Below are 24993 nucleotides of genomic sequence, written 5' to 3'. Positions count from 1 at the left end.
GTTCACCTTTTCATTCGAAGCTCCTGGACTTCTCAAAAATTATCCAACATCTGCCTGGGTGTCTGTCCAGCTCCATTAGGCTTTTCCATAGATGCTCCAGCATTGACCAAGACTTGAATCAACTCATCTCGTGTCCCTTTCTTCCTATTCCCATATCCTCTCCCGCGCATTCGCCCCCTTTGAACCCTGGTTTCAAATCTTTTTTTGATAATCTGCCCTTCGATCAGCTCGTGAAGAGCAGTACTACCCTGGTGATCACTCTTGACAATATCGGCACCCTGAATAATGAGATGCCGAACGGCATCAATCTGTTCCACAGTCTTCACCAGATAATGTAGTGAAGTGTGGCCGTCGTCATCAGTCTCATTGACATCAACAAACTTGAGAATTTGATCCAGTATGACAGGAGCGATGGACTCTTCTATGGATTGCATGCAAAGCATGTGGAGGATATTACGTGCTTTGTTGTCGCACAAGCGGGGATTGGCCCCGTTCGCCAGCAAGATCATGATCAAGCTTGTTACTTCTTCAACAGTGCCGCCATAAGATTTAAATGACCTAATCGCCTCGCCAAGAACAGTCATGCCTCGATTGTCGCGGGAGTTTAGTGTTTCGACAGATGGATGTGCATCCAAAAGGACTTGAACAACTTGAAAGACTTCTCGATACTCAATGTGGGTGTAGAGTGCGTAATGAAAAGCCGTAGCACCATACTGGTCTCGCGAGTCAACAGTTGCCGGTCTCGCGTCAAGTAGAGTCTTCACAGTGGCAATCATTCGTGAGATAATGTCATCCGCATTATCCTTCTCTTCACGATGATTTCGAACACCTATCATGGCCCAGTGCAGCGGAAGTCGACCTTTATCATCGGCTATCGTCACCATGTCTGCAAGCTCAACATCGCCCCGATGATCAATCAGTGCTTGCATGCCTTCTAGGTTCCAGAATAGAGCAGCGATATGTTATAGTGTCACTTTCTTACAAGAGTTCATCATACAGGATGGACCAAGCCACACCTCGCGAGCATGAACGTCAGCCCCCTTGGCAATAAGATGCCCGACCATCTCGTAGCTTGCGTAAGAAATTGCCATCCCGAGGACAGTACTTCTTAACTGAGATGCTGCTTCCGACCCTCCCGGCAAAGTCTTATCCCAATCTCCCTCAAAAACACTAGACTTGGACAAAGAGCATCCATTATCCAAAAGCCAGTAGATAAATTTCTCTGTGCGCTCATGATGCTCGCGCGCCCTCTGCCTGGCAGTAACCGGCGTCTCCCCAGCCTTAGGGTATGGCATTAGTTCACCCGCCTCTCCCAGCGCTTGAGCGCCGCAATATAAAGGCGTCCTACCACCGGGGTCCCGTTGCGTTCAAGATCCTAGTGGAGGGTCGTGGTTCATTAACCATAGAACAAGCTCTTGATCGGCAGTAGCGCAGGCGTCATGAATAAAAGAGACATTCAAGCGGCGTGTATATTCTTCCAAGGGCTCAGTCAGCGACGTATCTGAAAGATACATTTTGATTAGTATACGCAATGCATCGAAACTGCGATATCCAAAAGCAATGCTGAAAGGATTATCATAACTCCCGTCGTAGGCTTGCAAGAATACCCGGGAGTGTGGGCTATTATTGTAAGAGTTCAGAGCCGCTGTGTCGTTGTGCACAATAGTTGATTGCAGCAGAATGCGATAGGGTGCTTCGTACACCGGCGAGCCATCTGTGTCGTGGAAGATGGGCAGTTGACCTTCAAAATCAGGATGACACTGGTGAAAATTCCTGTATGCCATTATGCTCGGGGAATAACAGTGGAAACTGAGAAGATTTTGATTGGGAAGAATGAAGTGGGAGGAGTACAGCAGCCTGTAACCGCTAGTGCGCCGGTATACATTTTGCCAGCACAGCCCGGGTTGAAATAACATTGTTAACAAGTGGTCTTAGGAGGTCTATAACATAATAGTAAATGAGTTACCGGTTCTACAGATTTAGATAGAATGTGCCTGATCGATGAGGCTGAGAATTTAGGCAAACATAACTAACTACACAACATCATTGTTACGCCTTCAATCTTTTTTTCTCTAACTCTATTCCTGACACAACTCTATCTGAACTTTCATCTCTCATTATTCTGTTTTCCAAGCTTCTTTTCTTCAATTCCCTCGTCAAAATGTCTATGCTCGGATTCTCTGAGCTTTACATAGGTACAGAAATTACCTTCACCGCACCCTCACTCCAAAAGTGGGTTATCGAGGAGAAGCTCACCGAGGATGTCCAACAAATGTCAAAGTGGGAACTTGATGGTGGCGGTGGGCCTCCCTTCGCTGTGTTCAAATATCTATGCCACAGTGCGACAGACAACGACAAGAAGGCATTTTTGAGAATCTATTTCCAGATTCCCATCGCCGGAACTGAGTTCCAACGCCCTGAGGTTCGACAACGACAGGCCCAGGCCGTTCCGCCACGAAGACATCGTGAGCTAGACGTGCTAAAGGATTTGAAACTACGACAGTGTTCCGTGGTCCCAACTCTCCTCGCGTATAAAGAAGCAAAACAGGGCAATGATGGCGTGGTCCCAGATGGATACATTACATATGTTGTGTGGGATAAAGTTCCTGGGAAGTCACTCAGTCAGGATGAAGTCTGGGATCCTAAATCAGGTCCATTACGTGAGGCTATCCGCGCAAAGTTCCGCGATATCTGGGAGTATGTTGAGCCCCCCCCCCCCTTTTAACCAGTCGAGAGTAAAACTAACAGACCCAAGAGAGTTGAGACGTTACGGATGGGAGCCAGGGATGCCTGGACTGGAGAATATCATCTATGACGAGCTTACAAAGACGATGTATATGATATCTCCTATATACCCAGTGCTAAACAGAATAGGCTAACTATCTTTAGGCACATTGCAGGTTTTCGAAACCCCGCCCCCCTTGACCCCGAACATAAATTTACCAACAAGACCTTTGTCGACTGGGGCTTGGCTATACCACCCAGTAACGCCGGTTGGGAAAATGACAGTACTAAGTGGGCTTGGTGATCGAGATGAATGTCCATTGATTTAGCTAAAGTGCCACACTTCCAATGAATCTAATCTTTGCTGCAATTCTAGAAGGATAAGCTAATTTACATATGGATTCTGCCAATAATTGATTAGAGAGAGTTCCCGCTTAATTCACATCGATGGGGATAAGCCATGTGACGGTCTAGAAGAAGGAAGGGCAGGGCTAGGCATCGGACTGAGCATCGAACGTCAGAGGTCTGAGGCATTTATACCAGACGACTAGAAACTGGTGTCTCGTTCCTTTTCCTTTCCCCTTCGCTTTCTCGACAACAACCTTCTAACACTCGAACTTGATCCCTCGACATTAAGTTCCTGCCAATATTGCTTGGCGAGTAATGAAAGTAAGTTGCATTCCAGGCAAAGTCTGTGCATGAATAAGATCATATACTGACCTTGTTGACACTGTCCTCAGTATCGAAATACCCAAGCATAGTGTCATTTGAGTCAACCTCAATCCGTCCCAACGTTCCCTTCCTACGTGCTACAGTAAGCAAAATTCCCATGGGTGACAGTAGGCAACTCATACTGACTCCTAGTTTAGTACGAAGAGTTGAAAACATGACCACGACCCGCGTCCGTGCAAAACAAATCATACAAGCCCCCCCTACCTCCCTTGAACGTGGGAACTCACAAGACCACCTCTTCTGCACTTCATAATCTGGAATATGTCGGGACTTTGAGCCCGTGGCCCAATTTTAAGAGCTCAGTCCAAGCAATGTACACTGCCCAAGCGTTCAGTCGCAGCTCTACGGCTGCTGTTAGCCCCGGCCTACACAATGTAGATCCTGAGATCGTTTGTGTTGGGGATGAACATGGCCTCCAAGGCCGCTTCCAACAGGCCATAGGCCAAGTACTTGGAGCGGCCTTGGAGGCCCAGGCAGTAAATTTACATTTTGCGGACTTTAAGTGCTCCGGTCTCCGATACCAGAATATTCCAGATGTTGTGTTATTAAGTACCACCGTTCAAGGTAGAGAGGAGCTAAGGCTTGTAGGGGAACTAAAGGTTCCATGGGTCCTTCCTCATCATTCTCTAAGCCGCGCGTATAGCCAGCCTCAAAGACTAAGGCGTTTTCTGGGTCAGCCTATCCTCTATATGGGCGAACTTCAGTCTGCATTTGGTTTTGTTAGCACATACAACGAGACCATTTTCCTCCGACAGACCCAGCTGGCTAGTGGGCAGTGGCATATAGAATACTCACCAGTTATCTATTCGACTGATGCGTATGAACCCTCCAGCTCTCAGGGTCATGGTTCTGGTCCTTTTGTCTCTATGAGACAGTGTATGTTTTATGTAGCCTCACTTGCGAGCGGACAAGGCCCTGTAAATAACCAAACACCGGCGGCGCAATGGGTGGTGCGGTCTTGAATATCAGAAGCAATGACAATTATGGAGTGCATCTGGGTCTTCCGTAAAACATAAGAGGTGTTAAAGCCCGATCTATATTATATATACCTAATTTAGAATTATATATTCTGGTTTCGATAGTCTGGAGAACTACTGCCGATCTCCGAAGTGAGATATGTGGCTCTTGTACGGTGTGAGGGTTGGATGGAAGGGAAATAAAATGGAGGGCAAAAAAAGGCAGAAGGAAGCAGTTAGTCTACCCCATCCCTGTGGGCAAATGCTGGAGATGTCAGAAAAAGAGATAGGCTTTAGTTAGGATGCAACGAGTATAGAATCGAGGACGGAGGATTGTATTACATTGTAAGCGACAAGTCAAATATAAAAAGAATAAAGTAGAAATGGATTATTACACTGCCATACCAGAAGTACAGGTCATCACTCGTAAGACATCAAAGCCATGGTAAATACACATCGGGCTAACACATTGTCTTAGAAAGAACACATGAGAAAATCAAATAGAAACAGGAAAATAGAAAGAAAATAACTCCACATCTCACGGTCATCGATCTTGCAATGACCGGACGTTAAATGACCCAGACGCCATATCGCCAAACGGCAAGAGAAGAAAAAATACTAAGATTAGACAATAAAAGCAAGGATGTAGCAAGCGTGCATGTAAAGATGGGAGCAATCATGATCGGAGTGTGACGCCTCAGATCACATTGCTCATGTCCATCATAGATGACGGTGCCACACTGTGGGCAATACTTTGAGTAATGCTGTGGACTGACCTGGAAGCATCGATGGACATGCGATCGCCGCTCATCATCCTTGATACTTTCTTGTCTTTGCTGGGGCGGGCGATGAGGACCTGGGCGGGACAGACGACTTCCTCGTCCTCACCCTCGCCCACATCATTGCCCTTTTTGACAACGAGAGGGAAGAGCACAATGCGCACAATGGACTGTTGAGCTTCGAGCTCGCTATTGTCATTTGTCAGACCACTGCGCTCATTCATTAGGGCTGCGTTGAAGTACACTTGGCGTGCAAGGTCGCCATTGGTGTCATATTCAGGCTGCAGAGGCGGCAACATGATGAATTCAGCCAGCTGGGTACGCATCTCCAACGACAGGCTGACTGCTACCCGCATGATTTTGCGGAGGTTATCCAGGAGCTGAGATTCAACATGAGACGGAGGAGGGAGGACCTGCGATAGGGTTTGGAAGATCTCCAGAGTGACGGCCTCCGTATCGCTCTCACGTTGCGCAGCAAAGGCTGGTCGCCGGGACAGCAGTGTAAGAGTGGTGGCTCGCCAGCGATGCACAGCACGGGTTGGGCCAACCTCGCCCAATTGTTTCTCAAGAGACTTGAGTTTTTGACGTTGCTCCCGGTCCATACCGAAGAGATAACGCGTGAAGATGTATTCCCAGACCATCGTCATGACCACCGACATGAATACATCGCGGCGGCGGACACGATCAGATAGATAGGCATCGGGATCGGAGCCGTCGAGGAGGGCATTGTCGAAACGGTCAGCGATCTTTTCGTCCTGCAACTCACTGAGTGGGCGGCAGCGACGCTTGTCATTGTGCTTGGAGAAGCGCACAACCCAGGATTGGACATGGCCACACAGCTTCTGGCAGGCAGCCTCGAAGTATTCTTCACCACGGAAGACAAGGGCATTGTCATGTACCGAGGCTGCGATTTGTTGTTGGAGCTCCTTGACCTTATCGCGAGCCTCCTCAAGTTCGGTGCGCAGACGGCGCAATTCAATGTCCTTTTGTGCAAGAGCCGACTCAATCTCTTGTCGAACTCGATCCTCCATTTGGGACGAGAGTTGAGTGTGTCGCGATTGTAATTCGGCAAGTTCGCGTGTGGACGACTCGCGTACATTGGTGACCTCGGCTGCGTGGGCGGCGGCGAGAGCAGAGTTGGATGCGGCTAGCCCCTCATTCTCTTGAGTCACACGATTCATCTCCTTCTGCAGCCATTCCACCGAGTTCTTCAATTGTTCCACCTCCGATTCCCGATCGCGTAGATCGCCGTCGCGGGTGTTGAGAGCACGGTCGCTCTTTCGACGAGCGACGCTGGTATTCCGAAGCTTATCTTCAGCTTCATCACGGGCGGCGATAAGTAGACGGTTTTCAGAGATGAGCTGGTCGAGGCGGGTTTCGATCTCTTGCAAATGTTGCATGCTGCGACGGCGGCGGACACTAGGCGGTCGGCTGGGCGACCGTGGGGAGTTGGGCGTCTCACCCCATCCCTCCTATGGAAGTTAGTAAACAAAAACAAAACCACGATTGTAAACAATTGCAAAGAAAAATAATTAAATTGATAACTTACATAGACATCCGACATATTCCGCAGCGGACGCTTGCCCTTGTCGGTGACGGGGTCGTAAGAGGAGGAAGATGGGAGCTGATCGAGATCGAGATTCGAAGGCTGGGAGTCTAGCGCTCGACTAGCCGCCCGCAGATCGCCGCTAATACTGCGATTTGTACGACGTAATTTTCCACTGCTGGTGCTGGGCTTCAGAATCCCTTGCTCGGGTGTTTTTGAAACTTCGGGTTCAAGCCCCTCTTTCTGGTTCTCTGTAGGCCAAGCTTCTCGATCAAAGGCATTGTCTGTGAATTTCCGGACGGGTGTCTGAGGTCGAGGTAAGACATGTTCGGGCTTCATCTCCAAGCGGGGCGTCCCGCGACGAGCCATGGTCACTCCATGGGCATCCCGTGGTTCTTGTTCCGCGATTGTATCAAGCGGAGTTCGGGGTCGCACATAATCGTCGGTCGGTCCGAAGAGCGATCGAGGAGGGGATGGGGCACGAAGAGCTTGTAGAGATGGTTCTTCCAAGTTCCATGTCCTGGGTGTGTGCTGGCGCCGACCATGGATTGATGGTGATCGGCGTAGTCCACACAGTTCCTCTCCAGCTTCCGCCGGGGGTGGAAAGCGCGTAGGAGAAGAAGGTTCCTCGGCATCAGTTCGCTCATTAGAGGGCTCCCTTGACGATGACAAGGGCGCATCCAGGGACTTTTCCCCACACGTCGGAAGTTCTGGCTCTCTGATTGATTCATCCTCCGTAGCAGTAGGAGTGTCGGAGTGAGCTTTCAGCTCCGAGATCGCAGATTCAATTTGTCTTTCGAGACTGCTAGGCAGCTCCGAAGTGAAATCATCGGCAATTTCTTTGGTTTCAGTGGTCGCTAGGGGTGCTTCCGAGACAGGGATCGCGATATCGCGATTCGCTTCCAAGTCCGCTGTTGTCTCTTCCTCAGCACTATCTTTTAGCGACGGTGTTCGCTGGTCCAAAGCTGATCGCCGAAATCCGGAACGCTCGAGGCCGGGAAATAAGTTGGCAATCTTAGATCCACCGGGAGTAGTTGTTCGAGCAGGCGGCTCGATCTCTTTGTCATTTGAGGGTTCCAGTAAAGGCTCCTCGACTTCCGGAGCAGCTTGCTGTGACTGCTTCTTGTTCTTCTTGGCCTTCTTCTGGTCTTTTCTGCTCGCTGGCAAAGCCCAAGCATCTTCTTCTGCAGCTTCGTTTGTATCTTGCGAAATTTCGGGGAATGAAGAATCAACAAATTCTCCAATAATCTCCGGCTCAGGAGGTGGAATGTCCGGCTCAGGGTCAGAATTCGTTTCCCTTAAACGCTGGGACTCTTCAAACTTAGCCTGCCAGTCAATTGCCGGCCAGGCTTCTTCGTCATAGGACGACTTTTCGTCTGGCACTTCTGGGTCCTGTGCCTTAGATTGGTCCTCTTCGAAAGCCCCAATGGTAGCATGCTGATCCGCATCGATCGCGTTTTCAGCCGCTGGCTCAGTATCCAAGGATTTGTTAGCCTTTTGAGCCTTCTTAGACTTCTTCTTCGAGGCCTTGCGTGAAAGAGGAGTTTCCTCACTGACGGGCTCTTCATCGGGTCGCGTAGGCTCAACCTGAACTTCTAGGTTGGGTATAGGCTGATCTTCGATTGTAAGGAGAGTCTCCATTGACAGATCTCGCTCCGTCGTAGGCTGAGCCTCTGCAACATGGTCAGTTCCCTTGGGAATCTCTTGCTCCACAGCAGGCTCTGTCGGCTGGATCGCAGATTCCGTGGGCAACTCAGCCACATCAGCCTGAGGCTCGTCTTGTTGTTGAGTCGAGACTTCTTCGGTAATGCTGGCATTCTTTTTGGCTTTGCGCTTGTCCTTTTTTGACATCTTCTTGGACAGAGCTGGCATCACTTCAGGTTCTCCAGGTCGCTCCTCAACAAGGCTATCGACGACCTCGAGATCAGCTGTCTTCTCGAGATCCCGTGCATCGGCCCCAACGTGGGCTTCATCTTCCTGGTCGTTCTTCTCAGCAGAACCCTCGAGGTCAACGGGCTCATTGTTGGTATCTGGGTCAGTGGGCCCCACAGGTGAGGGTGTATCGAGTGTGTCGTGAGAGACGACTGCTTCATTTGTCTCGCCTTCTGAAGGTTGCTTGTCTTCCGATACTATGCCAATTTCCTCAAGTGCCGGAGTTTCGATGCTGAAAGCATCGGGCTTAGGAACCTCCTGGATTTCTGAGGGGCCAATGGACTCAGACTCGAGAATAGTCTCAGTCGGGGTCTCCTCAAGAGCCTCCCGTTCAATAGCAGCACCCGTAATCGCAGGCTCAGTAAGGGGAACAAGCTCCGTTGGGATCTCATCAAAAGTCGCCTCCGGTACAGGAATCTCTGTAGGTGCAGGCTCGGTGGTGGGGACATGCTCATCAGTTAGAGGGAAAGCCGGCTCAATTACTTCTTGCTTTGCTTGCTTCTTGGCCTTTTTCTTGTCTTTCTTTGACGCTTTCCGAGTCACAGTATCGGCCGCGGCTGGCTCCTCGGCTGGTTCTTTTGTATACTCCTCCGGTTTGTCCTCAAATTCGAGAGGTTCCGTAGACTTGAGAGCCTCAACAGGCTGCTCCAGGACATTTTCTTTGGGCTCAGAAGTTGCCAATTCTGGTATTTCGTCTTGGCTCTTTTCGGCCTCGGGCTGAGACTTGTCCTCAGTCTCTGAAGGCTGTGGCTCTTGAACGATAGGCTGCTCTACCACTTCCTCTAGAGCTTGAGGAATGATAATCGAGGGCTCTTCGGGTTCAGGTTGTGACTCGACGGGCTTTTCTTCCTCGAGAAGGGCGGCAGCAGCAGCTGCTGCTGCAGCCTTCTTCTTCTCTTTCTTGCTCATCTTCTTGGGGACACTCATAGATTCGCCTTCGGGCTTAGTGGAGACTTCAGGCGACGCTTGTTCGCTAGGTTGCTCGGCATCTGAAATTGCGGCCGGGGTTTCGGCAGCTTCCTCAGCCGGCTTGTCTCCCTCCTCGATTTTCGATTCAGTAAACGGAAGTTCAAGGGAACGCTCTCCACTTTCGATTTCTTGTATTGGAACATGCTGTTCAGTGTCTTCGGAAGGCGTTACAAGATCCTTGGCAGCCTCCTCAGTGGCATCGAGAGGCTGTACTGTAGATGCCTCTGTGCTAGCAACAGCTTCATCTTGCGTGATAATTTCGGCAGAAACTGACTCCGTTGAAATCTCGGCCTCTTGAACAGATGCTTCCGCCGCCTCGGGGGCTAGCTGCTCCTTAGGCCGGGGCTCAGCTTCGGGTTCTTGAGCAAGAATCGATTGGCGTTGCTTCTTCTTGTCCTTCTTGGCCTTCCGCTTCTGCGCAGGGGTCATTGATGCCTCTTCCGCGGCCTCGGTGGCGGCTGCATCGGCAGGGGCCTCTGGCTGCGTGGTCTCTTCGGTAGGAGCAACAACCTCGGCTTCTGGGATACTGATATCCTTGGTGTGGTCAATCTCCTCGGTTGTCTGGACAGCCGCAGTCTCTTCGATGACCTGTGGGTGGTCTGCCGGTTGCTCTACTGGAACTGACACTGATTCGGTCTCAACTTCTGCGGCACTAATCTCCTTAGCGTCATCATTCTCTTCAATATGCTGTGGGTGATTTGCTGGTGGCTCGTCTGGGACTGGCACTGCTCCGACCTCCGCAATAGGCTCAGCCTCAGTGGTTTCCTTTAACTCCACCTGAGGCTCGGCCTCAACCAAAGGCGCAGCTTCAGGCTGCTCCTTGTCATCTGTAATAGATGTCTCAGGCTCAGGTGCTGCAGCTTCCTCCTCTTGTTTTTTGTTTTTCTTTTTATTTTTCTTCTTCTGCTTCTTTGAGACAGCTGTCTCAGAAGCCTCCTCCTCAACAGGAGATTCTTGTGTCTGTGTCTCAGGGACAACATCAATTGGGACATCCACAGGCGTCTCTTCAACATCTTTCTCCTCAACCCCCTTCTCCGCGGAGAGATCACCTGCTTCCGGCACAGACGATCTCTCCTCAACATTCTCACCATTCTCAACTATCTTCATTTCCTCAAGGGGTGCAGGCTCAACCCGCTCCTCCTCTCGCTCCTGTACAGTTGGGGCAACATCGCCCTCCTGCTGAGCATTTTCCTCCACCAACTCGCCGGAATCAACTGAACGCTCAAGCACGGGCTGGGGAGGATAATCTAAAAAAGGACTCTCTATCGGCGTCTGCTCTATCTGCGAAGACATGTATGTATCAGTCGAGGCCGTATTTTGCGCCGTGGCGTCGTAAGTTTCTATGTCGTGGGACTGATGTTCTTTACCGTCATGTTCCGCAGGCGAGGATGCCGATACGGCTGAAAGTCCAGGGGCGTCTGTGTCCGTAGAGGTGAGGACCTTTTCGACGCTGTTAGCCGCTTCAACGGGTGTAGCAGGCTCGGTTGTCGGGGCAGAAAGCGAATCGGATGCTGCGGCGTCGTTATCGGCGTCGACATTCTTTGACTGGCGTTTCTTCGCTTTCTTGGCAGCTTTGCGTCGCTCCTTGGCTGACATGCCAGCGTCTTCCGTCGTTTCTGTGGGAGAAGTGGCAATTGAGTCTGCTTCCTGGGGTGGAGTTGGCTCAGCATCGACAATCGCCTCAGTGGCCGGAGGTTCATTGTCGGTTTCCTTGACGTCAGGAGTTTCCTCTTTTGACACATCGTCAGATACGGTTTCTGTTGTCACGAGTTCCTCGGCCTTGGTTGCCTCGGGCTCAATGGTATTTTCTTGCTCGAGACCTTCTGCGGGTTGTGCTGGCGCTGGGTCAGAAGCTGGAGTATCTTGCAACTCCGGTGTCTCAGTGAGAGTGTCGGTGGAAGTTTGAACAATAGGCTCAGATTCCTGCGCTGCGTCTGTGGCAGTAGGGGCGTTGTCGGCCAAGTCCACAGACTTGCCCTTCTTCTTGTTCTTCTTCGCCTTCTTTTTCTGTGCTGCAGTCAAGGGAACTTCTGGCTCCTGTGCACTCGGCGACTGAGGTTCCGAGAGGGTCTGAGCATCTTGCTCCGGCTGCTCTGGCAACTCCGCTGCGGATATTGGCTCCTCAACTTCAACAGGAATGGGGGTATCGGGCGCAGCAGTTGAGACTGGCTCAAGTTCGGTGATCCCCTTGCTTTGCTCAGAGGAAGCGGGTTCTTCTGTCTTCTCCGGGGCTTCCCCTTCAGCAGCAGGCTCGGCAACTTCTTCGGTAACTTGCAACTCTTTGGCTGATTCTTCAGACATGATTAAGTCAGCCGGAGCATCCTGAGATTCGACCTTGTCTTCAGGCGCGGATAATTCCTGCTCTGCCTTGAGCTCTTCGGTCAGAGTTGCCTCATCGTCAAAAGCAACGGACTTGCGTTGCTTTTTCTTGTCTTTCTTGGCCTTCTTTTTCTGGGCGGGAGTCATTGCCTCCTCCTCCGCAGCCTCGGTGGCAGCTGTATCAGCAGGGGTATTCTGCTGCGTGACCTCTTCGAAAGAGGGTTCTTCGGCCTTGGGCGCTTCTTCTTCTGTTATGATAGGAGCCTGGGCATCTTGGTCGATAGTGGGCTGTTCGATTTCCCGAGTCGACTCAGGCTCTATGGGCTCTTCCTGAGGGGATTCGGGCTTGGGCTCCTCAACAGACGTAGACTGTTCTTCTTCAGCAATCACTGATTGACGCTTTTTCTTCTCTTTCTTGGCTTTCCGCTTCTGAGCAGGAGTCATTGATGCCTCTTCAGCGGCCTCGATGGCGGCTGCATCGGTAGGAGCCTCTGGCTGTGTGGTCTCTTCTGGAGAGGGCTCTTCAGCCTTAGGCGCCTCTTCATCTATCGGAACAGAAGTCGCCGCATCTTCGTCGACTTTGAGCTGTTCGCTTTCCTGAGTCTGGATTGGCTCAACGGGCTCTTCCCGAACGGATTCCGGAGTAGGCTCCTCGTCTATTGGTGCGGGTATGATGACTTCCTCAGCTGGTTTAGGCTTAGACTCCTCGATAGGCATAGACTCTTCCTCTTCGGCAATCACTGATTGACGCTTTTTCTTGTCTTTCTTGGCCTTCCGCTTCTGAGCAGGAGTCATTGATGCCTCTTCAGCGGCCTCAGCAGCGGCTGTATCGACAGCGGCATCCTGCTGCTTGATCTCTTCGGCAGCGTGTTCTTCAGTCTTAGGCGCCTCTTCTTCTATCGGAATAGAAGTCGCCGCATCTTCGCCGACTATAGGCTGTTCGCTTTCCTGAGTCTGGATTGGCTCAACGGGCTCTTCCCGAACGGATTCCGGCGTAGGCTCCTCGTCTATTGGTGCGGATATGACGACTTCCTCAGCTGGTTCAGGCTTGGACTCCTCGACAGGCATAGACTGCTCCTCTTCGGCAATCACCGATTGACGCTTTTTCTTATCTTTCTTGGCCTTCCGCTTCTGAGCAGGAGTCATTGATGCCTCTTCAGCGGCCTCAATGGCGGCTGCATCGGCAGGGGTCTCTTCCGGGGAGGGCTCTTCAGCCTTGGGTGCCTCATCCGTCACAATGGGAGTATCCGTGACTTCATCGGGAGAAGGCTGGTCAAGCTCTTGAGATGGCACGGCTTCGGTGGATTCGGTAGGTTCAGGCTCAGCAGGCACAGATGCAGGTTCCTCTTCGGCAGGTGAAAGCTTGACCTCTTCGTCGGCGGCTGTAGGCTGTTCCTGTTCAGCGGCAACTGATTGGCGCTTTTTCTTGTCTTTCTTAGCCTTCCGCTTCTGAGCAGGGGTCATCGATGCCTCTTCAGCGGTCTCGGTAGTGTCTGCATTGGTAGGTGCCTCCAGCTGTGTGGGCTCTTCGGCCTTCGGCGCCTCTTCCATTACAACAGGAGCCTCCACGTCTTTATCAGAAGCAGTTTGCTCAAGCTCTTGAGATGGCGCTGGTTCGGTGGACTCATTCTCAGCTGGCACAGATGTAGGCTCCTCTTCGGGGGTTGTGATCTTAACCTCTTCCTCGGCGGGTATAGGCTGCTCCACTTCAGCAGCAACTGATTGACGCTTTTTCTTGTCTTTCTTAGCCTTCCGCTTCTGAGCAGGAGTCATTGATTCCTCTTCAGCGGCCTCGATAGCGGCTGCATCAGCAGGGGTCTCTGACTGCGTGGTCTCTTGCGGAGAGGGCTCTTCGGTAACAGCAACAGTCTCCACATCTTTATCGACTGAAGGCTGTTCAAGATCTTGAGATGGCGTAGGTTCAGTGGATTCACCTTCAGTGGGCATAGAGGTAGGTTCTTCTTCGGCGGGCGCAAGCTTAACCTCTTCTTCGGCGGGGACGGCCTTGGGCTCCTCCTCAGCAGGTGCAGGCTGCTCCTCTTCAGCGGCAACTGATTGGCGCTTCTTCTTATTCTTCTTCTTTTTCGACTTAGAAGAAGTTGCCGCTTGTTCATCTTCAGCCTGCTCCGCCACTGGACTTTCTGTGGATTCCGTGGGCTGAGTCACCGCCACAACTGGCTCTGCTGTAGACTCTGTAGGGTTGTCATCGATGGACTTGTCTAAAGCAGGCTCCTCTTTGACGGTTGGATCAAGCTTTTGTTCTTCCTGGAGGTCTTCCGTGGAGGCAGGAACCTCGACTGGCGGCTCTGGGGTAGTTTCTTTGTCCCCATCTTGAATATCAATAGCTTGTTCAGCAACCTCCGGGGTAGGAATAGCCTCATCTGCGGGTGCCTCGGGAGTAAGTTCGGACCCGACAATTGGCACTTCCTGAGTTTGCTCCTCCTCGGGCTTGGCCTCGGCTTCAAGATCACGGGCCACTTCGGGTTCTGTGGGCTCATCAACACCCGAAACAGCTTCGGTGGTAGGTGTGGCGTCACTCTCAGGCAAAATGTCACCAGAGTGTTCGACACTCTTTTCCTCGGTAGAATTAGGCTCAGCCTCAAGCGTGGGCTGCTCATCAAGTTGCACAGACTCCTGCTTCTGCTGCTTCTTCTTGTTTTTCTTGGCCTTCTTTCTCTCGGCGGCGGTCATGGGAACCTCGGGTTCGGGAGATTGTTCTTCTGTTTTGGGCGCATCGGTCTCTACAGCATCAACCGAGGGTCCTTCGGTGGGCGCTGGGGTCACATTCTCGCTCTTCGGCTCCTCTGCCTTGGCAATAACGTCCTGCTGGTCAAGGCCTTGGAGAACATCGGCAGGAGTGGTGACTTCTTGCGATACAAGTGGAACGTCGGCGATAACTTCGGTAGACTCAATCTGAGAAGATGAGCCAACGTCTTCTACCGGAGACTCAATTTCTTTCACTGTCTCGATAGTCTCGGTGACAGTTGGCAGAAGAGTATCCTCAGCAACGGGAGCCGCCTCGGGCTCGTCTGTAAATGTGGGCGCAACATCTTGCTCAGTCTGGGTAGCCTCGGAAGACACCAGCGCAGATAACTCCGCCGGAGTAACATCATCAGTTTCCGCGACAGGGGTGATATCCTTGCTTCGCTCAGCGGATTCAGCCTCAGGCGCAGGCTCAGCCTCAACAGACTTGATATCTTCGACAGCAGCGACAGCACCCTCTTCCTGCTCCTTTTGCTGCTTCTTTTTTGCCTTCTTGGCCTTCTTCCTCTCCGCGGCGGTCATAGGGACCTCGGGCTCGGCATGAGATTCTTCGGCTTTGGGCTGTTCCTCTGGTGCGGTAGGCTCTTCTTTGAGTGTCTCTGCCTCTGTTACCTCTATCGTTGGCTCTGGAAGAGAATCAGGGGAAGCTTCTGCCTGGGGCGGCATAGCCTCAGAAATTTCCTCGGGCTCGGGAAGGTCCTCTGGCTCAAGCGATTGTTCAACCTCGACAGGCAGCTCCATCTCGCGTTCCTGAGTAGGCGCATCCACCGGTGCGTCTTCAGTGATAAGGGGGGCTTCCTTGGCCATATCCTCGGCGGCAATCTCAATTTCAGGTGCCGGCGAGATAGACTCAGCAGGCTTCTCGTCGTCAGGAATGGAAGATTCACTCTGCTTGCCCTTCTTCTTATTCTTTTTGGCCTTCTTCTTCTGGGCCGCAGTCAAGGCGACTTCAGGCTCAGCTTCGACTTCAAGTTGAGGTTCAGCTTGAACTTCAACTTCGGGTTTAGTTTCAACAGCAGCAGGCTCTGAGATTTCGCGTGAAGCCTCCTCGGCAGGACCAGGGAGTTCAGCATTGGGCTCGACATCGATGACAGCGGGCTGTGACAGTTCATCAGATGGCCCCACGGGATCCACTGGCTCAGTCACGACATGTGTTGCATCCACAGCAGCCTCCAATGGAACTTGCTCCTGCTCTTGGGTAGCTGCAGGCTCCTCAATGGTGGTTTCGATGGGTTGCTCAACATCGTTGGTAGGATGTTCAAGATGTTCAGGATCAGAAGGTAAGGCTTCACCGCCAATTGGAGGGGATTGGGTATCCACAGGTTGGACAACAACTGATTGCTCAAGTTCGAGATCTTGGCTTTCTGGCTGCAATTCAGTCTCGGAGGCGGGCGTTTCAGCGGAAACCTGATTCTCTTCCACAGCAGCGGATTTGCGATTCTTCTTTTTCTTGTTTTTCCGCTTCTCCGCCTTAGTTTCCGAAGCCTCTGCGGCGGTATCGGCAACATCGGCAGCCACTTCGATAGGAGGCTCTGGTGCGGGCTCCTTTTCTTCGGCGGGCTGTGGAATATGTTCTTCGACAGCCTCTTGGAAGTTGTCTTCCCCTTCGGTATCTTCTTTGGGTGTTTCAGTAATTTCAGGCGTGGTGTCATCGAGAGGGGCCTCTGGAGTAGAATCTTCAGTTGGCTTCTCAATATCTTCCAAGCTGCGGGATACCTCCTCCGCATCTGGTTGAGTGGCACCGGTAATTTGGGTTTCATTGGCATCAGTGAAATCAGGCTCGGGGGTCTGCTGTTCCTCAACTGGCAGACTAGGATCTTCGGAAACAGGTAGAACGGATTCCTCCGTAGATACCTGTTCTACAGGCTCAACCAGCTCTCGGGATTCCTGTTGGCTTTGAGCTTGCTCTTCATCAGTGGCAGCAGATGGGATCGCAGTCTGGTCAACGGTATTCTCGGGGGATTCAATAGAAGTAGCAATATCTGCGGACAAGGGCGCAGCCACAGTCTCTTCGACAGGCGCATGTGCTTTGTCTTCTTCCTGGTCCTCAATCTCCTTGGAGGCAGACGTATCATCCTCAGGCTCTTCAGAAGTAGATGTATTTTTAGACTTCTTCTTCTGCTTCTTCTTGTTGCGCTTAGCCTTTTTAGTTGATGATGCAGTGTCCTCAGTCTGTTCAGTTTCGTTAGGCGCCACCTCAGCAGGCTCAAATTCAGGAGTTGTGACTACTTCTGTTTCTTGAGTTGCTGCAACCAAAGGCTCGATGTTAAGCTCACGAGAGACCTCGATAGGCTCAGCCTCAGATCGCTCAGGAACAACAACCTCGGGCTCGACATGCGTGCTTTCGATAGGTGCAGATTCGAGCCCGGGCTCATCAAGCCCAAGCTCAGGTCCAAGCTCGCGAGATGTCTCAACGGGCTGAGGCTCAGATTGTTCAGGGATAGCGACCTCAGGCTCAGCAGAGACAGCTTCAACCATAGGCGCGTCGGGCAGAGGTTGAGGATCAGGAGACTCAACAGGCTGTTCAGTCGACTCGGGAACAAATTCCTTGACCGTCTCCATCTCTGAGTGCACAGGCTCAGGCATAGCGGGGAAATTATCTTCGATGGCAGTAACGGGCTCACTAGGCGGCTCTTCATCAACAGGTGCCTTGTCATGGTCGTGAGAGGGACCGTCAGCGCCAACCGCCGCATCAACAATATCACTGAAGCCATGAGCCTTTTCGGGTTCATCTGCAGGCAAGGAGCGAGACTGATCATGCTCCTTGACAGCGGCAATAGCAGCCGCATCGACAACACCGGCTAAGCCGGCGCCCTCGGCAAAGTCCATGAAAGACTCCTTCTCTTGGGTGGGGGTTGCCGACTCAGGCTGAGGGCGGGAGACACCTTCGAGGGCGTCAAGCGCACGCTGCGTCTCTTGCTCCCTAGAGCCAACGCCAACCATGGAGCCCTCTGCAGAAGGCAAGGCATCCAGCGTGGGTGAGGGAGGCAACTCGTCCAGAACAGCGGGGTCCTGCAGGAGCTCAGAGGGAGAATGGAATTCGTATATGCGCTTTTCCTTCCTGGACTCTGAATCCTGGAAGTGTTCAGCGGTAGGCGTGGCCAGCTGCGAGCCGAGGAGGTCAAGGTCTCTATCATGGCTTTCATTCGCTTGGTCAGTTGAAATAGTCAAACCAGTCGGCCGCTGGATTTCCATGATTGAGTCGCTCAGGTCTACATGCTCCCAGCTCTTGAGGCCTTCGTCATCGTGGATGGACTTTTGGTTGTCCATTGACGGGGCGCGGGAGGAGGTCTTGCTGGATGGGAGCGACGGCAAGGGCTCCACGCTCTCGGGCTCGCCCTTGATCAGACTGTGGCGCTCGACCAGCCATAAAGGGCGGATCTCGCGCGAGTTTCGGAACTCGACTGACCCTGGCCGACGGGTGCGTTGCTGGCTAGGGGACCCTGGGGAGGCGATGGGGGCGGGTGGTTCAACGGGGACTGCGCGGGAGAGGCCCGGGGAAGTTGGGGGCCGGCGGAAGTGGAGAGGCACGGCTGTGGGTGATTCGTTGGTGGACTTGGCCACGGAGTGTCGGCGTTGCTTGGGGGATCGGGACCCCTGGGGGTGGCTTGTTTCAGGTGAAGCGGGGCGGCTCAGAGACTTCGGGGTCAGGTCGAGTGTCTTCTCTGTGGCTGGGGGAGAGGTGGAGTGGCTTCGGGCCCTCTGCTGCGGGATCTCATTGAGTCCTGATGCTGCAGCGACAACTGCTGCGCTAGCCGCTGCTGCTGGAAGCCACGAAGCACCATAATCCTCGCGCTCAGGGGCTAGAATTTCAGGGTGCTTCCTTAAAAAAGATTGATCGTCGAAGTTGTCACTATATCCGTCCTGCACATGGAATAAAACCAATAAAAGCTTAGTACATTTCTTTTTTGTTCGGGTTTTGTGGTTTTTGTGCAAACTGGTCAGATCAACCAGCGAAAAAAAGGGAAACTATATGGGACAATAAAGTGTACAACCAAAATCACAACATAAGTAAGTAAAAAGAAAAGTTCAGATGCTATACCTTCTCAGATTCCCGTTTCCTTCCTGACTCCACGATTTCCTCGTACCGATGACGACGCCGCTCTTCCTTCTGCTGTCTACTGGACCTGTACTCCTCCAGATTTGTGTCATCCTGAGTACCCTTCTCCTTGTCCGACATGTAACGATCAAGCTCATCCCCATTGCTGGAGCTGCGGTGCTTGGAAGAACGCTTCTTATGACGACGGCGTTCATCATCTACACCAACTTCAGATATGGCTTCGCGGGATGCGCGCTTATCCAACGAAGAAGAGCGAGAATGGTCAGACCGAACACGCTCAGCTGGGGCCGAGACTTGTGAGCCGAAAATACTTCTCAAAAAGCCACCGCTTTTTTCTTTCTCGTCCTTGCCTTTGCGCCTCTCACGGGATTCGTCAATCCGAGCTGGAGAAGAGGTTATAGAAGCATTGTCATCAAAGCCGGCTTCCCGAGATGAGCGGTGACGATGCTTGCGGCGCTCAGACTTGTCGTCTCCAATGTCCGTAATGGCGGAGCGAGCATCGTCATCAACAGAGAAGGTGTCACCTTCATGCTTGGATCGACGCTTGCGACGTCTCTTCTTCTCCTCGCCACCTTCCGCGTCCTCGGGAGCGACTTCAGCATCACGATGTGGATCGAAATCATCACCGCTACGACGAGATTTCCTAGACTTAGCTGATTCAGATACGACAGAGCGAGACTCGTCACGAGACTCAGACACATCCCGCGATCGGGAAATATCAAAGTCATCGCCGCTGAGTCGAGAACGGCGAGATTTGTTAGTCTCATCTTTTGAGACAGGTGCAGAGAAGACAGACCGGGTGTCGTCATAAGACCCGGAGACCTCTCGTGATCTGGGGAGATCATACTCATCCTCACTGCGTCTCGATTGCCCTGTCTTCGATGACTCATACTCTTTGCCGGCAGGAGTAGAGGTAACCGAGTGGGTGTCATCCCGAGATTCAGATGGTTCACGTGACTCGTAGATCTCGAAGTCATCACCGCTCCGTCGAGACTTGCGGGACTTGGACTTAGATGTCTCGTCCTTAGAAACAGGGGCTGAGATAACAGAGAAAGAATCATCACGAGACTCAGGAACCACTGACTCCGGGTATTCAACAATTCCTAAGTCATCACCACTCCTCCTGGACTTCCTAGACTTGGACTTGGATGTTTCCTCCTTCGACACGGGAGCAGAGACAATGGAATAAGAGTCATCCGGAGATGGAGATGCCTCCCGCGACTCGTAAATCTCGAAGTCGTCGCCGCTGCGCCGGGACTTGCGAGACTCTGGTGTCTCATCCTTCAAAACAGGAGGCTCGGCGAGTTCCCGCTCTTGGAACTCGGGGAGATCGAAGACATCACCACTCCGCCTCGACTTCTTAGACTCGGACTTGGTCTGGGACTCTGAGTCCATGGCAACAGGCGCCGGCGCTGAGACCACGGATCTGGCGTCAGCCAAGTCTCTAGAGTCAGCTGTATCAAAGCCACCAGGCATCGAGAAGGCATCGACATCTTTTTCTGGCGAAGCGGTACGATCTCGCTTGCCATATTTGCCATTCAGCTGCTCGATCACCTCCTGGGCAATTGAGGCCTTGTCACGGCGTCCCGAAGAAATATCCCGATCTCCTGAGAAGGATTCTGGCTCTTCGAAGAAAAGCTCATCCTTGTCCTGAACCACGTGCTCAGGAGCGTAGGTCATATCAATGGTAGACTTGGGATCAATCTCTTCGATCTCTCCCTCGACGAAGCCGTGAGGCTCCTTTCGAGCCGATGCAGACCAGGGTGAGGTAAATGTGTGTTCATCCTCTGATCCAGGAGGGGAAGTGCGTGTGTGGTAGGATGGGTCGTCTGTGATCAGGGCGGGATCAAACCCAGCTGCGGCAGTTGCAGCAGCAATTGTAGCAGCAAATTCAATATCAGCGCCGTACTGCGATGTGCTAGGAATATCCTTGGGTTGGGATATCTCGGATGCCGGTAGAGGAACATCCTTGGCTGAAATTTCAGTAGGAGAAATGTCATGCTCAAGAGGATCCTGTTCGGAAGAAGAGGGGATGTCGTATTCGTGAGTTTCATGTTCGCCCCAGGAGACCCGGGAGCCGGTTGATCGTTCGCGAGGCTTGGTATCATGAGATTTATTTACAGGGGGGATTGGGGAGGTAACATCGCGAACAGAACCACCGTTCACGCTCTGGGGAGGCGTTGGCTCAATTAAGTTGAGCCCGGGGACTGGCCATGGGAGGCGGTCCACGTGTTGATAGGGTTCGTATGAGTAGTCTACCTCTGTAGGTGCAGGCTCATCATGTGTACGTCGCTCGCTAGCGGGCTCTATCTCCACAATGGTTGGCATATTAGTGGACTCGCGGCTGCGAGCGTGATCATCTGGGCTGTGTCGTAACTCCTCAGGGGCATAAAATTCTGCATAATCGTCGTAAACCTGTGCTGGACGGGGAGATCGAGGAGATCCTTTCTTCTGGTCTTCGCGGTGTTCCACCGTGGTCACCTCTTCATTAATGGGCTGGGCGGGCTCGAACCGCGACACGATCGAAGACGCCGCCACTGTATCAGTATCGTGTTTCCGCTCAGCGCGGCGTCTCTCTCGGCGCTCATTGTATCGCTGGCTGGCTTCGGATGCTTCGTCCGAGTCTGTCTTGCGAGAGAGAATAGTGCTAGCAGCGACAGCGCCAACAGCTCCGGCAGCTGCTACACCAACCCAGGATGAGGAGTCCTTTTCTCTGTCTCCGGCGTACCGGCGCTCCTCATCATCTCGCTCCTTTCGGCGACGCTCTTGACGCTCGGTTTCCAGGCGGGCCAGCTCTTCCTCTCGATCAATCAGTTGAACAGGTTGATCAGCAAATTCATCCCGATAGTTCTTGTCGCGACGAATAAGGCGGCGTTCCCTCTCTGCCTGCTCTTCCGTCAAGTTGAATTGCACGGAGGCTTGATCCTTAGCGGTGAACCGGCGCTTAAGACTGGAAGCAGTTTCCTGGGTAGAGAAAACAGGTGAGGAATCACTGCGTCGATGAGGTTTCCTGCGGTCGGCGTATGATGATTCTTCTGGTGCCCATGCTGCATCACGAGGGGCTTGGACCTGCCAGTTGTAGTGTTCGGCCCCATTGGCGAAGATGGGTGGGACCGCTGGGGCGCTGTACACGGGGATTGATCCCGGAACGGCTCCCTGGGTAGTGTACACTGATTGGGAGACTGGGGTGAAAGGCTGAGGCTGCTGAAGGGGGATGGGTCCCGGGCGGATGAGGGCAGGTTCCCCGGCAGATACAGATGGGGACATCTTTGCAACATCAAAGCGAGAGGGGTCGGAAGTAGGCATTGGGTAAACTTGTTGCAGGCTTCCAGACCTACTTGGGGGGCTGCTATCATGGTGACGAGTAGAAGAAATTGCTGCCGCTCCAATAGCGCCGGCGCCAGCTAACATAACAGCATTTGAAGCACTCGACCGCTTGTCTTTCTTCTTCTTGTCCTTCTTGCTTCCCCATCTCCAGCCCCATTTGCTGCTAGCGGAGTCGGAGGAAGAGTCAGCGCTGCTTCCTCCGAACGCAAGCGCAGAGCTAACACTTGTAGAAGACTGGTCCTCCGACTCAGCATCGACCCATTCTTCATCCTGTGTGGTAGAGTGGGCGTAGTTGGACTGTCGAGATCGAGGTGTATACATCTGGCCTGCGCTACGCCCGGGACCGTGGGGTGAGGAGCCAGCCAAACGGGTTGCCGTGTCACTAAGCTCTACCAAAGCGGCGTCGACATCTTTACCCTTTCTGCCCTTCTTCTTAAACTTGGAGGACTTCTTCGAGAACCCATCTCCAAAGGCTAGATCATTGTCCAATGAGGAGGATGAAGACCCACTTTTGAAAGAGAAGAAACCGCTCCGCTTCTTGGTGTGACGTTTCTTCTTGTTCTCGGAAGAAGCAGTGAAGAAAGAGCCGATACCTCCAGCAATGGACTTCTTGGCGGGCCGGGGAAGATTGACAAAGGACGATGATGATGACGAATCCTTTCGGCGGTGTCGTCTTTCAGGAGAACGACTGCGAGAGCGGTTACGCGACTTTGCAACAGCGAGCGCAGCCCCACCCACTGCGGCCCCGAGTGCAGCCTCCTTCAAATACGAATGCCGGCCAGAACGAGAGGAAGACCGCGATCGGGACCGTGTGTGCCGAGAATGTCCAGATTGAGATGCATGCTTGGAGTCTGCATAATGCTCTCTTTGAGGACTACGGCCAGAACGACGGGTCACACCACGAGAGGTATGGCTCCTTCGGTCATCCTCTCCGCCATGGGAGGAAGCCACTCGGCCGGAGCGAATGCTGTAAGAATCGTCGAACTCCTTGCTCGAGAAGAGCGACTTTGTCGCATAACCGGCTAGCATGCCCGGCAGCCACGAGGAAGATTTCTTGGACTTCAACCGTCGGCGGCCCTCATCATCGGAGGAGTTGTATCGGCTGTTTTTGCTGACTCTGGAGCTACCACTGCTCCGCCGATCGGGGGAGTTTCTGCGGCGTCTGTGATAATGGTGCTTGCGAGGGGCATCGACGGAGCTTGTGCCAGGTTGGAAACAGTACTTGCACACACCGATGGTTTCCGTGTAGTCCTCAAATCTTCCAACGGCCTCGGGGTCACGCCAGAAATCAACGAATCTTCCCATGGGGCCACGCTGACGCTCTTGGAATGCTAGAGCGCTGGGTCCATGGGGATAGAAACCCGGGTTGTAGGCAGCTTGAGCAGCGTATCCACCCGCGCCTGCAGTATACAAAGCATTATTGTGGCCAGGGGCATATGGTAGCATCCCACCAGCTTGGGAAGCTTGCTCGTGGTGCTGGAAAGCGTATTGTGGCGCGTGCTCGGGGCTAGAGGAATGATGGTGATGACCCACCATGTACCCTGTTGCAGCACCTGCAGCCGCAATACCGACACCTTCGCTGAAGCTATGAGAATGGGATGGCTTGGAGGGAGGCATTTGGCTGCTGCTTGCCATCGCCTGATTGTATTCCATTGCCTGGTTGTGTGTCATTGCCTGGCCCTGTACCACTGACTGACCCTGATGTGTGTAAGAAGTAGTGTGCTGTGGAGGGGAATGCGACTCCGAGTGAGACATCATATCACCAATGCCATAGGCGGCAGCTCCAACAGCGGCAGCAGGAAGAATGCCCGATGAAGAAGGCTTCGCAGGCTTCGACGGCTTCGGGGGTCTAGATGAAGAGACTGCCGGCGGCTGGCTTTGCTGTACCGGAGCGTGGAAATCATCGTCGAAATAGGCCGCCGCCGCACCAGTTTCGCCCAGGCTACTGGGCTCTGGAGGTGGGTTAGCCGATGGAGATGCTGCCATCAAGTGTGCCTGGGTATTCGGAAGCACACTTGGGGGAGCCGGTCGAATACCGGGCTGGTGTTCAACAGACTGGCCTTGGTCACCATAGTAGTCCGCCGCAGCGCCGGCAGGGTTAGGCGGCCGATATGGTGCAGCAACTTCCTCTGGGAACTGGCCGGGAAATTGCTGCTGTACGTGCGGGTCATATGGAATTTCATGCGGTGGCGTATGGTCAGCAGATGGCATCCCAGTGTCATGTTGCATGGGAAATTGCGAGAATCCCGGGGCGCCAATCTCGGCGGCAAACTGCGCGCCGGGGGCGCTAGGTGGCATATTTGTGGATATTGGTGGCATATACGGATCCCCTGAGTGTGTGCGGCGACGGTCGCGACGGTCGCGCTCCTGATCCAAGTCATCATCCAGGGTATCTTGTGTTCCTCGGCGGCTCCTTCTCTTCTCGCGCTCTGGGCTTTCAGATCGGTCCAGGTCGCGCCGACGAGAACTCTTGCTTTCCCGCTCACTGTCTCTGCGCTTTGGTGTGCGTTCAATATAATAGCGATCGGAGTCATCAATGGCTTCTGGCTCGGCGGTCACATAGGTTGATGCGATGGATTCGCCGGCAATGCTAGGTGGGCCACGCTTACTGCGGGAAGCCGAAGGCGAGTACGACGACAAATCACCCAGGCCGCGGTCACGGTCGTCACCCCGTGAGGACTTGCGACTTGAGATTGATCTTGTGTCAAACTTGTCGGTTTTTTCGGACTTGCGCCGGCTGCTCTTGGAGCTGCTACGAACGTCGGATGAGGACGACGAGCGGCCCCCGCCCATCAGGGCTTTGAACATGGTGGGCAATTAATTTGGATAGCCAGAGTGAACCATGTGGGATGAAAGGAATGTAATGATTGGAATGGGGGGTGAGGT

At 52.9% G+C, this 24993-nt stretch overlaps 3 protein-coding genes across 3 annotated transcripts; 1 reads left to right on the top strand and 2 right to left on the bottom strand.

Moving 5' to 3' along the window:
* Positions 1-32: 32 nt before the first annotated feature.
* On the bottom strand, positions 33-1784 carry PEX2_045960 (ankyrin repeat domain-containing protein; the record flags this gene model as incomplete). The annotated part of the gene is made up of 3 exons (XM_016741871.1): positions 33-933; positions 1000-1344; positions 1402-1784. The coding sequence occupies 3 exons, from the start codon at positions 1782-1784 to the stop codon at positions 33-35; spliced, it is 1629 nt and encodes a 542-aa protein (XP_016603101.1).
* Positions 1785-2161: 377 nt separating this feature from the next.
* Positions 2162-3028, top strand: PEX2_045950 (uncharacterized protein; the record flags this gene model as incomplete). The annotated part of the gene is made up of 3 exons (XM_016741870.1): positions 2162-2697; positions 2756-2833; positions 2890-3028. The coding sequence occupies 3 exons, from the start codon at positions 2162-2164 to the stop codon at positions 3026-3028; spliced, it is 753 nt and encodes a 250-aa protein (XP_016603100.1).
* Positions 3029-5109: 2081 nt separating this feature from the next.
* Positions 5110-24915, bottom strand: lah (involucrin repeat protein; the record flags this gene model as incomplete). The annotated part of the gene is made up of 3 exons (XM_016741869.1): positions 5110-6663; positions 6741-18584; positions 18763-24915. The coding sequence occupies 3 exons, from the start codon at positions 24913-24915 to the stop codon at positions 5110-5112; spliced, it is 19551 nt and encodes a 6516-aa protein (XP_016603099.1).
* Between the last annotated feature and the right edge of the window lie 78 nt (positions 24916-24993).

Source organism: Penicillium expansum (genome assembly GCF_000769745.1).
Source record: "Penicillium expansum strain MD-8 chromosome Unknown contig147, whole genome shotgun sequence".
In the NCBI taxonomy this organism is placed as follows: domain Eukaryota; kingdom Fungi; phylum Ascomycota; class Eurotiomycetes; order Eurotiales; family Aspergillaceae; genus Penicillium; species Penicillium expansum.
This window is presented reverse-complemented; position numbering and strand designations above follow the sequence as displayed.